Source organism: Neoarius graeffei, chromosome 5 (assembly GCF_027579695.1).
Source record: "Neoarius graeffei isolate fNeoGra1 chromosome 5, fNeoGra1.pri, whole genome shotgun sequence".
Lineage (NCBI taxonomy): Eukaryota > Metazoa > Chordata > Actinopteri > Siluriformes > Ariidae > Neoarius > Neoarius graeffei.
In genome coordinates this window covers 32,450,816-32,468,789 of record NC_083573.1, presented here as the reverse complement: position 1 = coordinate 32,468,789, position 17,974 = coordinate 32,450,816, and the positions used below count along the sequence as shown (strand labels likewise).

Here is a 17,974-nt window from a genome sequence, read left to right as displayed (position 1 = left end):
AAAGCAACAGGGCAAAGGATTTTGCAAGGGATTAGTGGCAGGTTAAACAATGAATGACAGGGCTATGAACACACTGAGACAGGGGAAAGAATTCTGGCATCGCCATTTCCAGACATCCCAAGCACGATAAAAATAAATAATAAAAACATTTACATACTGTAGGCTACATACTGTTCGGTAGGCTGGCTACATTACACCGTGTGAGATAAAACAGACTCTAATAGTCGTGCATTTAATATTGATCGTATAGTGTAGTTTACAATGTACAATAAATGAAATAAACCATAGTGTAACAAATAAAATATTTGACAGAGCTTAAGAGATTTCTTAACATAGTCAGGCAAGCATACCTAGAAAACAATGAATTACAGGGCTATAAACACACGGAGACAGGGGAAAGAAATCTGGCATCCCTACAACATAATACGTCGGTTAGCACCCAGCCAAATGGCTACTCAGATAAACACTCGACTTTCACATGGAATTTTACGACGTTAATTTCCATATTTCATCCGATACAAACAGCAGATTTGTGTCAAAACAATCTTACATCAAAAAATAAACATCATATCTTGGGAAGCATTTTTAAAAAATATACTGTATTAATGAATATTGTCCGTGCAGGATTCACGTAGCCAGCTTCCCCTTTTCCAGACATCCCAAGCATGACAATGTCCACAGGTGTGTTACACTAATTAACCCGCCCATCAGAAACAATAGTGGAACCATTAACGGAACCCAACAAATTAACATGTTTTACAATAGAGGGATTTGAGGAAGGGGGTGGCATGGTGGTGTAGTGGTTAGCGCTGTCGCCTCACAGCAAGAAGGTCCTGGGTTCGAGCCCAGCGGCTGGCGAGGGCCTTTCTGTGTAGAGTTTGCATGTTTTCTCCGTATCCGCGTGGGTTTCCTCCGGGTGCTCCGGTTTCCCCCACAGTCCAAAGACGTGCAGGTTAGGCTAATTGGTGACTCTAAATTGACTGTAGGTGTGAATGTGAGTGTGAATGGTTGTCTGTGTTTGTGTGTCAGCCCTGCGATGACCTGGCGACTTGTCCAGGGTGTACCCCGCCTTTCGCCCGTAGTCAGCTGGGATAGGCTCCAGCTTGCCTGCGACCCTGTAGGACAGGTTAAGGCTACAGATAATGGATGTATGGATGGATGGATAGATTTGAGGAAGTTCACAAAAAAAGAAAACTTTATTCATATGAAATTATGACATTGCTGCATGTGCGTGGAAGAAAAGTCTGGAAACAGAAGTCTTAGGTTCTCGGTCGTTGGCCTGTGCTACTTGATCTCGATAGCACTGGTTTAACCACTAGTGAGGGCGATTAAATTTTTGGTCCCTCTTACTATAAATCAAAATCTGATTGGTTAATTCATCTATCACTTCCTACATAAACATACACTGCCATGGCCTTCTGTCCCGGCAATGAAATCTGAAGCCAATGAGTGAGCCAGCTCTAAAGTCTTCTCAGTCTAGAGACAACAAACAAAACAATCTCATTGGATAACTCTATTTTAATGTTTTCAGAACAGTAACCCTTTCATTTTTGAAGCAAATTTGATCGAAAATGAGGCCAAAATTAGAATTAGAAGAGAATAATTATAACAAAATTATGAACTAAATTAAAGAATGAAAGAAATTAAATATAACATCTGAAATGCTGATATGTTTGGGCCTTCTCTGAACACCCAGAAGGCCCTGATGGTTCCCGTTTGATACTTTAATTCCTAACAAATCCCCAATTCGCCAGTGTACGTTATGGAGGCGAAGCAAAGTAGAAAATACAAGTTTTGGTTGACAAAACTATTGAACTGCACAAACCTTACTGCAGTGTCCAGCTTCGTAACTCCAAAGGAAGTAGGTTACTCTAAGGGGCAACATCTAACTTCCGATGTCATCTAAAACCTGATTGGTTGAAATTGATTTATGGGAATACAAACTGTCCCAAGTCTCCCCAGTCTCCCCTAATAAACTGAACAAATTCAGTATTGGCGTGACTGCCCCTTGCTTAAAAAACAAGTAGTCTCGGGTCAAATTTGTGCAGTGTTATAAGGAAATTAATGGGTAAGTTGTACTAAGTATGTTGCAGAACGTGACACGGTTCTTCTGAAGACTTGTCACACTTGCTTCTTATTTTTTTTGCTGGAAAAACCCAGCAGCCTTCATTATATTTTGTGTCAAAAAATTGATCTCTTAAGTAATATGTTGCTTTCTTTACTGACATACAGTAGATACAAACATTTTTTTCCCCTGTAACATTTAATATTTTGTTGGAAAACTAATGTTTGGAAATATAACATGTAGTTGTTCTGACTCGGTAATGTAGAAGTCATAAAATAAATGTCGAAAACAAAATTTGTACTAAATGAAATTAGGCTGCTTAAGACTTTTGCGCAGTAGAAAATCCTGTTGATTTTTTTCAACATCCGTCATCCTCCAGTATCTTCACCCTCTTGCGATTTTTAAAACGCGTGTAGCGATCCAAATTAGCAGAACGTCAGACATTAAAGTCAATCTTTAGTCTAACTCTCTCCTTCAGTTGCTGATATCCAGTCACGTGATTCAAGACTGTTCATTAACTTTAGCCTTGTAATGAATCTGAAATGATGAAAAGCAAGTAAAAAGGACAATAAGAAAGCTTTTTGTAATATTTATTGGGTTAAACAAATGAACGCAACATACATAGACAATGATTCGACCAATTTTATACACTTTTTTACTTCCCTTATCAAGATATGGTTCTGTACAAGCATCCGATGTCTAAGGGTTATTAAAGCAAGGCTTATATCCCATCAATCCCCATTATCTCTGCAGACTTAGGAAGAGACGTGCTGTACTCCAGAAAAGAGGTTCAGAGATTGAAAGCATGGTGAGAAAGTAATCTCGGCTGTTGTGGTGGTCTAGCTGTTATGGGATGGTCAGTATCTGTGACTCATTGTGTGTGTGGTAAAAGCTTTGAAGACAGAGCATTCAGATCTCGAGAGATCAGTGTGTTGTGAGCACTGGGCAGTGCGTGCTGAGAAAACTGAATGATACGCCGCATCCTGCAGGACAACGTTACAGTTCCAACTGCCTCCACCTTCTGTCCATCATGCAGCCCAGCCTTTCTTCGACGACCTATTTACAGTTTGTCCATCTCTGTACCGTAGTTCCGTTTTGCACAGACACAAATGCACACAATCTGTAAAGGAACATGACATTGGTTATGTTATAATAAAAAGGCAAGGTCTTAAAAAAGGTTTCTGAGTTTTTCTTGCAGTTTTTGTGCTTTGCTTCTGTAAAATAGTGCCAATCCAAACTCCTCAGATCATCCATCCATCCATCCATCCATCCATCCATCCATCCATCCATCCATCCATCCATCATCTATTGCTGGGTTTCACGTGACGTCACATCCGCCTCATTAGTAATTCAAAACTTTAGCTGGTGGTCTACCAAAGCTCAGTTGACAAAGCGTTTGTACAGAGAAGGCGCATTGCTTGCATGAAAAATGCCTTACGCTTGCGTTATTTTAGGTTGTTCGAATTGATCAAATCGTGAAACTGATAAACGTTTCTTCAGGGTTCCCCGTGAACTAATAAAAAAGGGTGAACGAACACAGGATTTCACAAAAAGATGTTGAGAAAGGTGGCTTTTGAACCTCTCGCTGAAATCGAAGGGAGCCGAGTCGAAGCATGCTCGAGTTTCCAGTGATCACTTGGTGAAAGGTTTGTATCTCCCTCTCAGCTGCGTCCTTAGTGTTTCCCAAGCACTTTTCTTGCTATGTGTTGTTACTTTACCGTACTTTTTTTAGTCACGAAGCACTAAAGTCCCCAGCTGTTTCTTTGTTTACTCCTCACAAAGTCCATATGCATGAAGGTCACAACAAAATTCTTCCCCAGCCGTACAGTTACAATGCGCCGTGATCACTTCTTCTCCGTCTTGTTGAACTAAGATCCAGGTCTTTAAAGGGGTTTCTGATGATCTTTGTGAATGATTTACCTGAGAGATCAGAGCCAACACAAGTGAGAATCAAGCAAACTGTTTGTTTACACTTCAACTCGCAGCACTTCGTTGTAAAGATGCAAATGAAAAGCTTAAAAAACCATACTTACACGGGCAAAAACAATACAAGATTCATTTGGCAGCAACTATGATAGTGAAGTCCTTTACCCGGCCACTTAGAAAAAAGTTGTAAGCCTCCATACTCTTCCACGCTTTCATCTGTTTTGCGGTGTAGAAGGACGTCTGCAACACCAGATAGTTCGAGATGTCAGGGAACTCGACTGAAGGGTAGTTTTTGAGATCGTATGACAAATCCTTCTTTCCCCGACTGTAGGGGTCGATTCCATTGCACACAGCAATCTTCTGAATAGATCTAAAGTGAGCAGTGGTTTCTAGATTACAAGCATACTCTGATAACTTATCGCTAGTTGTTTGCACTACGGCAGCTGTTTTGGTTTGCTCAACCACCAGCTGTTTTACCGGGAGTGAAATCGCTAAGAAAAGTCACGTAACCCAAGAATACCAATTATCCATCATGGCTGCAGGGGAGCTTGAGCCAATCACAGCTGACTTCGGGTGAGAGGCAGGATACACCCTGGGCAGGTCACCAATCTATCACAAAGATGAACAACTATTCACACTCACGGACACCTACGGGCAAGTTAGAGTAGCCAGTTGACCTCATCTGCATGACTTTGGATTGTGGGACGAAACTAGAGAACCTGGAGGAAACCCACACAGGCACGAGGAGAACATGCAAACTCCACACAGAAAGGCTCCAGTCAGCTAAGAGGTTTGAACCCAGAACCTTCTTAGTGTGAGGTGATAGTGCTAACCACTGGACCACTGTGCCACCCTACTCCTCAAACCAGTTTGAAATAAAAGTCCTCTGAACTTTTATTCACACACACACACACACACACACACACACACACACACACACACACACACACACACACACACACACGTCACCCCTGTGCATTGTTCACATAGTAATTCAGCAGGTGAGTGTGATATTTATAGACAGCATAAAAGTGAACAATATAAAACCCAGACACTGATTCACCATCCATCTACCATCTACTATCATCTCTCCCTTCCTCCTTTCCTCTTCTTCATCACTACTTTTCTCTTTCCACCAACCTTCAATCCACAGAGAAATTATTTAGGACATTTATATTCACAGTTCCATTTTTATTCCACATGCAAATGCTTGAAAGACATCAAACATTTCATACACACCTTATTAAACAAATGAAAAAAAAAGATCCAACATAGAAACAGCTATTTTTGAGTTTGGTTTTTTTTTTGTCATACATTCTTTTTGAGAAATCCAATTCTAAGTTAAACTTAGAAAGAGCTGCAAGTCCATCTGTTCAAGCCTTCTGTCAGAGTGAGGGATAGAAGATGGAGAGAGGGGCAATGTTCCTCCCGTCATCTGTATCGCAAGGGTTGTAGAACGGGTAAATGGGCATGAGAATGGAATCCATGGAGAACGAGAAGAGCACCATCATGGTGAGGGCATCGTAGAAAGACACCTCTTCCTTGTCACAGTCCAGGAAGACGCCAATGCGGGTGGGCAGAGTGGCAGTACGTATGACCGTGGGCTTGGGGTCGGTGCAGGCCACGATTGAGCTGTTCTTCAGCGCCAGTGTCCACAGCCCATTTGCTGTAGTGGATGAGTCCATCTCGCCACGGCACACATCCTCCCTAGCCACGCCCAGGCGCCACGCTGTCTTGCCTCGCACCTCCACCTCCCAGTAATGGCGACCATGCATGAAGCCCTCTCGGCCCATCAGGCAGTAGTAATAGTGGAAACGTTTCTTGTTCTCATCTGCAACTGGTTCCTTCTCCTCCTCAAAATGCACCACTGTGTTGTTAGCAGACAGGGTCAGCAGCGGGTGAGCAGTCTCAGGGTCGAAGGTCAACAATGAGATACCTGCGCATGAGAAGGAATTTACAACAAAGGTAAATCGACAGAACTACATAAAACACACAAGTATTAAATCATACCTCTTGTACCAGTTCTCCTCAGTGTCTACCTTAGGTAGATGATTCCAGTCATGCTTATATTGTATATATACACTTGTGTGTATCTCTGTCTCTCTCTCTCTCTCTCTCTCTCTCTTGCTCTCTCAGTTCTGTTTCCATTCCCTAACCATGCTCTTAACTGGATAACACACAACTCTGCATTCACAAGCAGACACAAACTGTGCCATCAAGCATGACAGTTAAAACAGTACTTGGATAGAGAGAAGCCTTCATGTGTTTCCAGATTCTGTACTGAACAGGACCCACAAACTGTCCTGAACAAAACTCGCTGTCCACCGGAGCTGGGCGGACAAAATTCACCTCACACCTGACAGAGAAATGGAAAGACAGATGGACAGAGTTAACCATTTCAAATCCCAGCTTACTAGTGCATCTCAAACAATTAGAATATCATGAAAAAGTTCAATATTTTCCATCAGTTATTTAAGAAAATGAAATTGTAATATATTCTTGACTCGTTGCACATAATCTAAAATGTTTCGAGCATTTTTTCTATTTTCATTTTGATAATTATGGCCAACAGCGCAAAAAAATCTAAAAATATGAGAATATTTCATTGCGAGTTTGAGTAAAATAGTATAAATGCTGTGTATCTCTCAGTCTAGTTCAGTACACAGTGCTGACTTGACTGTTGTCCAGAAGACGATCATCGACACCCTCCACAAGGAGGGTAAGCCACAGAAGGTCATTGCTGAAAAGGCTGGCTGGAAAAGGTGCACAAGCAACAGGGATAACCACAGTCTTGAGAGGATTGTTAAGAAAAGTCGATTCAAGAACTTGGGAGAGCTTCACAAGGAGTGGACTGAGGCTGGTGTCAGTGCATCAAGAACTACCACACACAGACGGTTTCAGGAAAGGGGCTACAACTGTCACATTCCTAATATCAAGCCACTCCTGAACCAGAGACAATGTCAGAAGCATCTTACCTGGGCTAAGGAGAGAAAGAACTGGACTGTTGGTTAGTGGTCCAAAGTCCTCTTTTCAGATGAAAGTAAATTTAGCATTCTATTTGGATATCAAGTTCCTAGAGTCTGGAGGAAGAGTGGAGAGGCACAGAATCCAAGGTGCTTGAAGTCCAGTGTGAAGTTTCCACAGTCTGTGATGATTTGGGGTGCCATGTCATCTGCTGATGTTGTTCCACTGTGTTTTATCAAGTCCAAAGTCAACACAGCCATCTACCAGGAGATTTTAGAGCTGACAAGCTCTATGGAGATGCTGATTTCCTTTTCCAGCAGGACTCAGCACCAGCCCACAGCACCAAAACTACTCCCAAATGGTTTGCTGACCATGATATAACTATGCTTGATTGGCCAGCCAACTCACCTGACCTGAACCCCATCAAGAATCTATGGGGTATTGTCCAGAGGAATATAAAAAACACCCGACTCAAAAATACAGACGAGCTGAAGGCCACTATGAAAGCAACCTGGGCTTCAGTAATGCCTCAGCAGTGCCACAGGCTGATCGCCTCCATGCTACGCCGCATTGATGCAGTAATTCGTGGTAAAGGAGCCCCAACCAAGTATTGAGTGTTTAAATGAACACTTTTCAGAAGTTGGACATTTCTGTATTGTAAATCCTTTTTTGATTGATCTTAGGGAATATTCTAATAATTTGAGATACTGGATTTCTGATTTTCATGAACTATAAGCCATAATCATCTAAATTAAAACAAAGTAATGAAATATTTCACTTTACGTGTAATGAATATAGACTATATGAAAGTCTGCTTTTTTGAATTAAATTATGAAATAAAATGAACTTTTCATGATATTCTAATTGTTTGAGATGCACTAGTAGTGTACTCACATTTAAACATAATAAGGACGTTAAAAGCACGAAAAATAGTATTTTAATTGAAACCCACAAACCAAATAACGGTGGTGTAGATTTGGTGTAGCTCAGGCAAAATAATGTAACAAGTACTAAATGAAAGATTAAATGAAAATGTAAGGGGTACGAATTATGTATTTTTCATGGAAATGTAATAGAAAGTGTGCAAGTATTCATTTTCTGTTGCACTTAGATGAAAAAGGACCCAAAATGATGCTTCAGTATGGCAATAAAGCACAATTAAAACTCCTTTCCATCTTCGAGCATTTTATTTATTAACTACAACATAACTACATAGAGGCGGCACGGTGGTGTAGTGGTTAGCGCTGTCGCCTCACAGCAAGAAGGTCCTGGGTTCGAGCCCCGGGGCCGGCGAGGGCCTTTCTGTGTGGAGTTTGCATGTTCTCCCCGTGTCGGCGTGGGTTTCCTCCGGGTGCTCCGGTTTCCCCCACAGTCCAAAGACATGCAGGTTAGGTTAACTGGTGACTCTAAATTGACCGTAGGTGTGAATGTGAGTGTGAATGGTTGTCTGTGTCTATGTGTCAGCCCTGTGATGACCTGGCGACTTGTCCAGGGTGTACCCCGCCTTTCGCCCATAGTCAGCTGGGATAGGCTCCAGCTTGCCTGCGACCCTGTAGAAGGATAAAGCGGCTAGAGATAATGAGATGAGATAACTACATAGAAGTTAATAGGAAAGGGATGTATTAATTACATTAGACATAGACAAAGTGACAAAGAGGAAAAATAAAATAGGTAAATGATATTATTGTGGGTTACAGATTGATATAACTACAAAATACTACACACAAACAACACTTACCTCTTTAGGAGATCTTTGATTTCCTAAAAGAAGTTTTAAAAAGGAGAAATTGCGTCTCATATATATATATACACACACACACACACCATATTTCACAGGTTGTTCAGGTCAATATCAGCACTTTAGATTCCATTCACACGCAATAAATCATGTGATGTGTGCTAAACAGTGCCACATAGCATCCAGCATGTTCCGTGGATCTGCTCCAAACCCTCATGTGGTACCTCCCCCTGTACACTTGACAAGCGACTCTTAGAAACAATGCAGTATGGCACAGTTAAATCTACTACCGAATCCATATAAGATTCAATAGAACCTAAGTACAGTGCACTGAGATTGTAAATGTCTGCAAAAACAAGTTGGTGAGAATAAATCTGCTGGCAGAACTTTGTTATTCCTGGAAAGCAGACATATAATAATTCCATGAGAAGCACCTTTAGAAGTTTGGGACTGTCGTCTTCTGCCAGCTTGCTGTTCAGGGTCTCAATGGCCCTCTCCAGGTCTCGGCCCTGCATGGCAATCTTCCTCTCTCTGTCCTTCAGCATTTTCACTCGTCTGTCCCTCTCCTTCCTCAGCCGTTCCAGGTCTCTCTCCTCCTCCTCATCCAGGAAGTTGTGAAGGTTCTGGAACTCTGCTCGGATTTCCCGCTCCATGTCCTCAAACTGACTCTGCAAGGACGCAATGGGAAGAGAAATGAACTTCCTTTGGGAGCAGAGCTTCCTAAACTAGGAACCCATGTGAAAGAAACTCACAATTTTCTCTTTTGATTTATTCATTTATTTTACACATGAATATTATGAATATCTAACTATGAAGACAGATTTTGTGTGCTGATATATTAATAAAATGTTACTGGGGTTCACACTGAAGCCACTTGTAAATTAAGAATGCTATTTTTGTCCTTTTCATTGTCCTGACATGTTGCAATTATCTGTGCAGGCGTTTAGCAATAAAAAATGGACAGATTTCTCCATCTATATAGCACAGCCCTTGACAGAAGTCAAGAAAATGAACTTGGAATTATGCTGATACATTGATTATGGATTTATAAGCATTACTTGATGTATGTTACTGACATATGATCATGTTGAAAAGTTACAATAATCTTATATTATAAATCAGGAATAAAAAAAAAACTGGTCAAGGCTTGGGGTCAGAGAAAATTCATACTGTAATGTCCATTTGGGGTCATTTTCAGCTCCTACGGCTCTGTCCTATAACCCTGGGAAAATATTAAATATTCACTCCAGTAAGATAATCGGTGGATTGAAAATGCAGTACGTACAGTAAATGTTTTAGAGAGTTAGACATTGTTCAATTGGTTAAACAGATACATTTGCGATATTGGTTAATCCTGTATTTTCAGAAGAATCAAGTCTGGAATTAAAAATTTTTATATATCCTGTCTTTACCTCCACATCGACTGCATCTGCAAAAGTGTCCTTCTCTGCTTCATGGCATTCATCAACTTCATGCTTAATCTTCTTAATCGCCTGAATAAGCTTCTCCTGGAGCACGAGTGTAGGAATAAGTGAAGATATGCATATGTTTTTATATATGTAATCTAATAATTCCATTTGAATGCAGACATACCAAGTGGATTACAAAACCAAAATTATTTTAACCACCATTTCACCACCACTGCTACTTATTTAATGCCGATAACAAGTTACTGCCAAGTTTCTTGTAAATTGTAAGCATTATCATTAATCATGTACGGGTACAGGTAACAGATAATTGCTCTTCTTGGTACACTTTTGATAGAATTTCAGGTCAAAATGTGCATTAGGCTAAGTATACTTCTCTTTTTTGTCTTGATGTGACACTTCAAAAGTTTACACTTACCTTCTGGTCATTGAGAAGAGACTTGTTGCAGTTGTTGTTTGTGTCCTTCATGTGATTGGTGTACATTCCAGTTTGCTTGTCAGAGGCAAGTGAAGGAAGATAAACCTTCAGGACATCATACGAGAGAGAAGGCTCTGTTAAAAAGAGTTGTGTGTGTGTGTGAGAGAGAGAGAGAGAGAGAATAGAAGGACGGAGACTATGTGAGAGTATATCAAAAGGGAAAAGGGGCAGGGGTGAGGAATTCGTCAGAGGTGTAACAGACTAAGAGCATATGTTACATGTATGTAGTGAGAGAACCCACATTCAAAACACTGTACTGTCCCCGTCCATCATCATTGTAAGATATCAACACCTAAGATAAAAGATGAAAATAAAGGGATTGAGTTTATATCTGTCACAGAGCACAACACATGCTCAATTTATGGCCATGAGAGAAGAGCTTTCTATTTTTGTCTCGGCTCTGCAACAAGAGACGACGTCAGATGTTGATGACTGCTCTCTCTCTCTCTCTCTCTCTCTCTCTCTCTTTGTATGTGTGGGTGTTTACAAGTGAAAACAGAGGAACATTATTTTGCACAAATAGAGCTCTATGTGATTAAAATGTTCTGAATATTTCCACAAATGGAATGATTGAGCGGTTACAGAGCAGTGTAGCGTCCTACTGAGTACTGACAGGCATTTTTGGCAACATTAAAAATCACGTCAATCAAAAGGTCAGATTGTCAGTCCTTGTTTTCCCACCTCACATTTCCACCCCTCACCCATCCAAACTCCACACCCCTTTTCCCATTCAGCTCTTCATTACTCCATGCTAGTCTCCTTTCACCCCTCCTACACCAGCCTCCCCTCAAAATCCTGTCAGAGTGCATGAATATTACGATATATATATATCATCACATTATCTCTAGCCGCTTTATCCTGTTCTACAGGGTCGCAGGCAAGCTGGAGCCTATCCCAGCTGACTACGGGCGAAAGGCGGATGATGAAAGCCCTGTGATGACCTGGACAAGTCGCCAGGTCATGACAGGGCTGACACATTGACACAGACAACCGTTCACACCTACGGTCAATTTAGAGTCACCAGTTAACCTAACCTGCATGTCTTTGGACTGTGGGGGAAACCGGAGCACCCGGAGGAAACCCACGCGGACACGGGGAGAACATGCAAACTCCGCACAGAAAGGCCCTCGCCGGCCACGGGGCTCGAACCCGGATCTTCTTGCTGTGAGGCCACAGTGCTGCTAACCACTACACCACTGTGCCGCCCATATATATATATATATATATATATATATATATATTAGTGCTGTCAAGCGATTAAAATATTTAATCGCGATTAATGTCGCGACTGTCATAGTTAACTCGCGATTAATCACAATTTAATCGCACATTTTTGTCACATGAAAAACCATTGTAATTCTCTCATCAGCATAAAAAAAGTGAATGGGCTTGCTCACCGTTTGAACTACAGGGGTACTCGGGGGATCCGAAATCCCCTGAAACAGACATGAGATCCCTTGAAAACATGATTTGGGAAATGTTGGGGGGTCTCTAAAATATTGGCAAAATGATGTTTATTGACATAGCAATCGTGTGTAACGGGAAGCACTTGCATATCCGAAGTGAGCGCGCGATGGAGATCCGCGCTCTGAGACAAGCGCAAGCACCCCCCCCAAGGGAAAAAAGGGACCCCCCGAAAATATCGGCATAGTTCGAACACTGGTTGTACCAATGTTTTTTTTTTATTGCAGAGCATAACACGTCTTGTCACAGCCACTGCAAAGTGGGGCTGGAGCCGCCGATGGGAAAACGAAACCTAAGCCGAGTACTGTGGCTCTTCGGGGGAGGGCAGAGGACTCTGGCTGTGCGGGCCGTGGCATTACAGTCTAGCTGCTATCGTTTTTCTAAGCAAAGTCTCTGTTCTAAGTTCCTGGCAGTTTCAAAAGCTTATGAAAAACCTACATCATGTCACAGAGCGTTAATCTCGCGATAAAAAAATTATCGCCGTTAAAATTGAGTCAAGTTAACGCGTTAATAACGCAACATTTTTGACAGCACTAATATATATATATATATATATATATATACACACACACACACACATACACAGTGGTGTTTGAAAGTTTGTGAACCCTTTGAAATTTTCTATATTTCTGCATAAATATGTCCTAAAACATCATCAGATTTTCACACAAGCCCTAAAAGTAGATAAAGAGAACCCAGTTAAACAAATAAGACAAAAATATTATAGTTGGTCATTTATTTATTGAGGAAAAAGATCCAATATTACATATCTGTGAGTAGCAAAAGTATGTGAACCTTTGCTTTCAGTATCTGGTGTGACCCCCTTATACAGCAATAACTGCAACTAAGCGTTTGCGGTAACTGTTGATCAGTCCTGCACACCGGCTTGGAGGAATTTTAGCCCATTCCTCCATACAGAACAGCTTCAACTCTGGGATGTTGGTGGGTTTCTTCACATGAACTGCTCGCTTCAGGTCCTTCCACAACATTTTGATTGGATTAAAGTCAGGACTTTGACTTGGCCATTCCAAAACATTAACTTTATTCTTCTTTAATCATTCTTTGGCAGAACGACTTGTGTGCTTGGGGTCGTTGTCTTGCTGCATGACCCACCTTCTCTTGAGACTGAGTTCATGGACAGATGTCCTGACATTTTCCTTTAGAATTCGCTGGTATAATTCAGAATTCATTGTTCCATCAATGATGGCAAGCCGTCCTGGCCCAGATACAGCAAAACAAGCCCAAACCATGACACTACCACCACCATGTTTCACAGATGGGATAAGGTTCTTATGCTGGAATGCAGTGTTTTCCTTTCACCAAACATAATGCTTCTCATTTAAACCAGAAAGTTCTATTTTGGTCTCATCCGTCCACAATACATTTTTCCAATAGCCCTCTGGCTTCCCCTCCTAGAACTGCCACCTTATTGTGGTGGAGGGGTTTGTGTGCTTGAATGATCCTAGGAGCTATGTTGTCGGGGGCATTACGCCCCTGTTAGGGTCTCCCAAGGCAGACAGGTCCTAGGTGACAGGCCAGACCAACAGCAGTTCACCAAAACCCTTATGCAGAATAATCAATCAAGGACCGTGACATCGCCCGGTATGGCGCAGCCGGGGCCCCACCCTGGAGCCAGGCCCAGGGTTGGGGCTCGTATGCGAGTGCTTGGTGGCCGGGCCTTTGCCCACGGGGCCCGGCTGGGCTCAGCCCGAATCGGTGACGTGGGCCCGACCTCCTGTGGGTTCACCACCCACAGAGGTAGCCGTAGGGGGCCGGTGCAGTGTGGATTGGGTGGCAGTCGAAGGCAGGGGCCTCGACGACCTGATCCCCGAACACAGAGGCTAGCTGTTGGGACATGGAATGTCACTTCGCTGGGGGGGAAAGAGCCTGAGCTTGTGCGGGAGGTTGAGAGGTACCGGCTAGAGATAGTCGGGCTCACCTCCACGCACAGCTTGGGCTCTGGAACCCAGCTCCTCGAGAGGGGCTGGACTCTCCACTTTTCTGGAGTCGCCCATGGTGAGCGGCGGCAGGCTGGTGTGGGCTTGCTTATAGCTCCCCAGCTCAGCCGCCATGTGTTAGAGTTTACCCCAGTGAACAAGAGGGTCACCTCTCTGCGCCTTCGGATTGGGGAGAGGGCTCTTGCTGTTGTTTGTGCCTATGGGCCGAATAGCAGTATAGAGTATCCGGCCTTCTTGGAGTCCCTGGGAGAGGTACTGAGAGGTGCTCAGACTGGAGACTCCATTGTTCTACTGGGGGACTTCAATGCACACATGGGCGACAACAGTGACACCTGGAGGGGCGTGGTTGGGAGGAACGGCCTCCCCGATCTGAAACCGAGTGGTGTTTTGTTATTGGACTTCTGTGCTAGTCACGGTTTGTCCATAACGAACACCATGTTCGAGCATAGGGGTGTCCATAAGTGCACGTAGCACCAGGATACCTTAGGTCGGAGGTCGATGATCGACTTTGTTGTCGTTTCATCTGATCTCCGGCCCTATGTCTTGGACCCTTGGGTGAAGAGAGGGGCTGAGCTGTCAACTGATCACCACCTGGTGGTGAGTTGGATTCACTGGCGGAGGAGGAAGCCGGACAGACCTGGCAGGCCCAAACGTATGGTGAGGGTCTGCTGGGAACATCTGGCCGAGCACTCAGGGAGGTCTTTAACTCCCACCTCCGGGAGAGCTTCTCCCAGCTTCCGAGGGAGGTGGGGGACATTGAGTCTGAGTGGACCATGTTCTCTACCTCCATTGTAGATGCAGCTGTTCGGAGCTGTGGCCGCAAGGCCTCCGGTGCCTGTCGTGGCGGCAATCCCCAAACCCGGTGGTGGACACCGGAAGTAAGGGATGCCGTCAAGCTGAAGAAGGAGTCCTATTGGGCCATGTTGACCTCCAGGACTCCTGAGGCAGCTGACAGGTATCGGCAGGCCAGGCGTGCCACAGCTCGGGCAGTTGCGGAGGCAAAAACTCAGAACTGGGAGGAGTTCGGGGAGGCCATGGAGAAGGACTATCGGTTGGCCTCGAAGAAATTCTGGCAAACCGTCCGGCGCCTCAGGAGGGGGAAGCAGTACTCTGCCAACACTGTTTACAGTGCGAGTGGGGAGCTGTTGACCTCGACTAGGGACATTGTCGGGCAGTGGAAGGAATACTTTGAGGATCTCCTCAATCCCACTGTCATGTCTTCCATTGAGGAGGCGGAGGCTGAGGACTCAGAGGTGGACTTGTTCATTACCCAAGCCGAAGTCACTGAGGTGGTTTGCAAGCTCCTCGGTGGCAAGGCACCGGGGGTGGATGAGATCCGCCCTGAGTATCTCAAGTCTCTGGATGTGGTGGGGCTGTCTTGGCTGACAAGCCTCTGCATGGCGTCAGGGACAGTGCCTCTGGAGTGGCAGACTGGGGTGGTGGTCCCTCTTTTTAAGAAAGGGGACCGGAGAGTGTGCTCCAATTATAGGGGAATCACACTTCTCAGCCTTCCCGAGAAGGTTTACTCCAGGGTACTGGAGAGGAGAATTCGGCCGATAGTCGAACCTCGGATCCAGGAGGAACAATGAGGTTTTCGTCCTGGTCGCGGAACACTGGACCAGCTCTATACCCTTCATAGGGTGCTCGAGGGTTCATGGGAGTTTGCCCAACCAGTCCACATGTGCTTTGTGGATCTGGAGAAGGCATTCGACCATGTCCCTCGTGGTATTCTGTGGGGGGTGCTTCGGGAGTATGGGGTTCGGGGCTCTTTGCTAAGGGCTGTCCGGTCCCTGTACGAACAGAGCAGGAGTCTGGTTCGCATTGCCAGCAGTAAGTCAGACATGTTCCCAGTGCATGTTTGACTCCGGCAGGGCTGCCCTTTGTCACCAGTTCTGTTCATAATTTTTATGGACAGAATTTCTAGGCGCAGCCAGGGGCCGGAAGGAATCCTGTTTGGGAACCACAGGATTTCATCTCTGCTTTTTGCGGATGATGTTGTCCTGTTGGCTTCTTCAAACCAGGACCTTCAGCATGCACTGGGGCGGTTTGCAGCCGAGTGTGAAGCGGCTTGGATGAGAATCAGCACCTCCAAGTCCGAGGCCATGGTTCTCGACCGGAAAAGGGTGGCTTGCCCTCTCCAGGTTGGTGGAGAAGTCCTGCCTCAAGTGGAGGAGTTTAAGTATCTCGGGATCTTGTTCACAAGTGAGGGAAGGATAGAGCGTGAGGTCGACAGGTGGATCGGTGCAGCCTTTGCAGTGATGCAGTCGCTTTACCGGTCCGTTGTGGTGAAGAAGGAGCTGAGCCAAAAGGCGAAGCTCTTGATTTACCGGTCAATCTACGTTCCGACTCTCACCTATGGTCATGAGCTTTGGGTAATGACCGAAAGAACAAGATCGCGGATACAAGCGGCCGAAATAAGTTTCCTTCGCAGGGTGGCTGGGTGTTCCCTTAGAGATAGGGTGAGAAGCACAGTCACTCGGGAGGAGCTCGGAGTAGAGCCGCTGCTCCTCCACATCGAGAGGAATCAGCTGAGGTGGCTCGGGCATCTCTTTCGGATGCATCCTGGACGCCTCCCTGGGGAGGTGTTCCAGGTATGTCCCCCTGGGAGGAGGCCCCAGGGAAGACCCAGGACACGCTGGAGGGACTATGTCTCTCGGCTGGCCTGGGAACGCCTCGGTGTTCTTCCCAAGGAGCTGGCCGAGGTGTCTGGGGAAAGGGAAGTTTGGGCTTCCATGCTCAGACTGCTGCCTCCATGACCTGGCCCCGGATAAGCGGATGAAGACGAGACGAGACAAGCCCTCTGGCTTGTCCACGTGATCTTTTGCAAACTGTAGACGAGCAGCAATGTTCTTTTTGGAGAGCAGTGGCTTTCTCCTTGCAACCCTGCCATACACACCATTGTTGTTCAGTGTTCTCCTGATGGTGGACTCATGAACATTAACATTAGCCAACGTGAGAGAGGCCTTCAGTTGCTTAGAAGTTACGCTGGGGTCCTTTGTGACCTCGCCGACTATTAAACGCCTTGCTCTTGGAGTGATCTTTGTTCGTGCCATGATACACTTCCACAAACATGTGTTGTGAAGATCAGACTTTGATAGATCCCTGTTCTTTAAATAAAACAGGATGCCCACTCACACCTGATTGTCATCCCATTGATTGAAAACACCTGACTCTAATTTCACCTTCAAATTAACTGCTAATCTGAGAGGTTCACATACTTTTGCCACTCACAGATATGTAATATTGGATCATTTTCCTCAATAAATAAATGACCAAGTATAATCGTAGCCTGCAGGGAATCGGCCGTCAGACATTCTGTCGCATGTCCCAGACCCGGTGAAATGTAACTGAATTGTCTTGGCCAGGCCTAAGGGTCCCATCTGCATCTCATCATTGCTGAGGAGTGTGCTCCCATCACCCAATCAAGCATCCAGCCAGAGCAGGTCATGATATATTTTTTACCATATTAACATGCCATTGTGTGTTATGCCTGATGTAAAGACTCTCGTCTCTGCGAGCCTACCACACAGATTTAATACTTGTCATTTTTAGGGCATACCTAACAACGTGTTTATCTTTATCTACTTTTAGGACTTGTATGAAAATCAAAATTATAGAAAATTCTAAAGGGTTCACAAACTTTCAAGCACCACTGTAGATGTATGTTATTGATGCTCGTTTATTGCTTCGAGCTACAAATTAGAAGTCTCACAAAATTATATTTCACACAGAAGCCACTTAAATATATAGAAATAAACAAATATATTAAGCAAAGTTTATGTGTTGCCGAATAAATGACATTTGCTTTAATTCGATATTAAAGTTATATATATATATATATATATATATATATATATATATATATATATATATATATATATTTTTAAATTAGAAAGCTGAGTACAAGTTGGAGAAGGTTCACTTCCGGCGCATGATTATTACGTAAGCGGAAGT

General features: G+C 44.1%; 1 protein-coding gene across 1 annotated transcript; it reads right to left on the bottom strand.

Annotated features, from left to right (window-relative positions):
- Window positions 1-5,179: 5,179 nt before the first annotated feature.
- Window positions 5,180-11,348, bottom strand: si:ch73-54f23.4 (zinc-binding protein A33). Its single transcript, XM_060920798.1, has 7 exons — window positions 11,344-11,348; window positions 10,539-10,734; window positions 10,106-10,201; window positions 9,128-9,361; window positions 8,694-8,716; window positions 6,232-6,347; window positions 5,180-5,927 (listed from the first exon to the last, which is right to left on the bottom strand). Exons 1-7 carry the CDS (start codon window positions 11,346-11,348, stop codon window positions 5,377-5,379), a joined length of 1,221 nt encoding a protein of 406 aa, XP_060776781.1. The 3' UTR covers window positions 5,180-5,376.
- Between the last annotated feature and the right edge of the window lie 6,626 nt (window positions 11,349-17,974).

Excerpts from the sequence above, each read along its gene's own strand:
- si:ch73-54f23.4 (XM_060920798.1), bottom strand. Across the intron at positions 9,362-10,105 it reads CAGATGCAGTCGATGTGGAG|AGTCAGTTTGAGGACATGGA; the intron begins GTAAAGACAGGA and ends GCGTCCTTGCAG. Across the intron at positions 8,717-9,127 it reads ACAGTCCCAAACTTCTAAAG|GAAATCAAAGATCTCCTAAA; the intron begins GTGCTTCTCATG and ends AACTTCTTTTAG.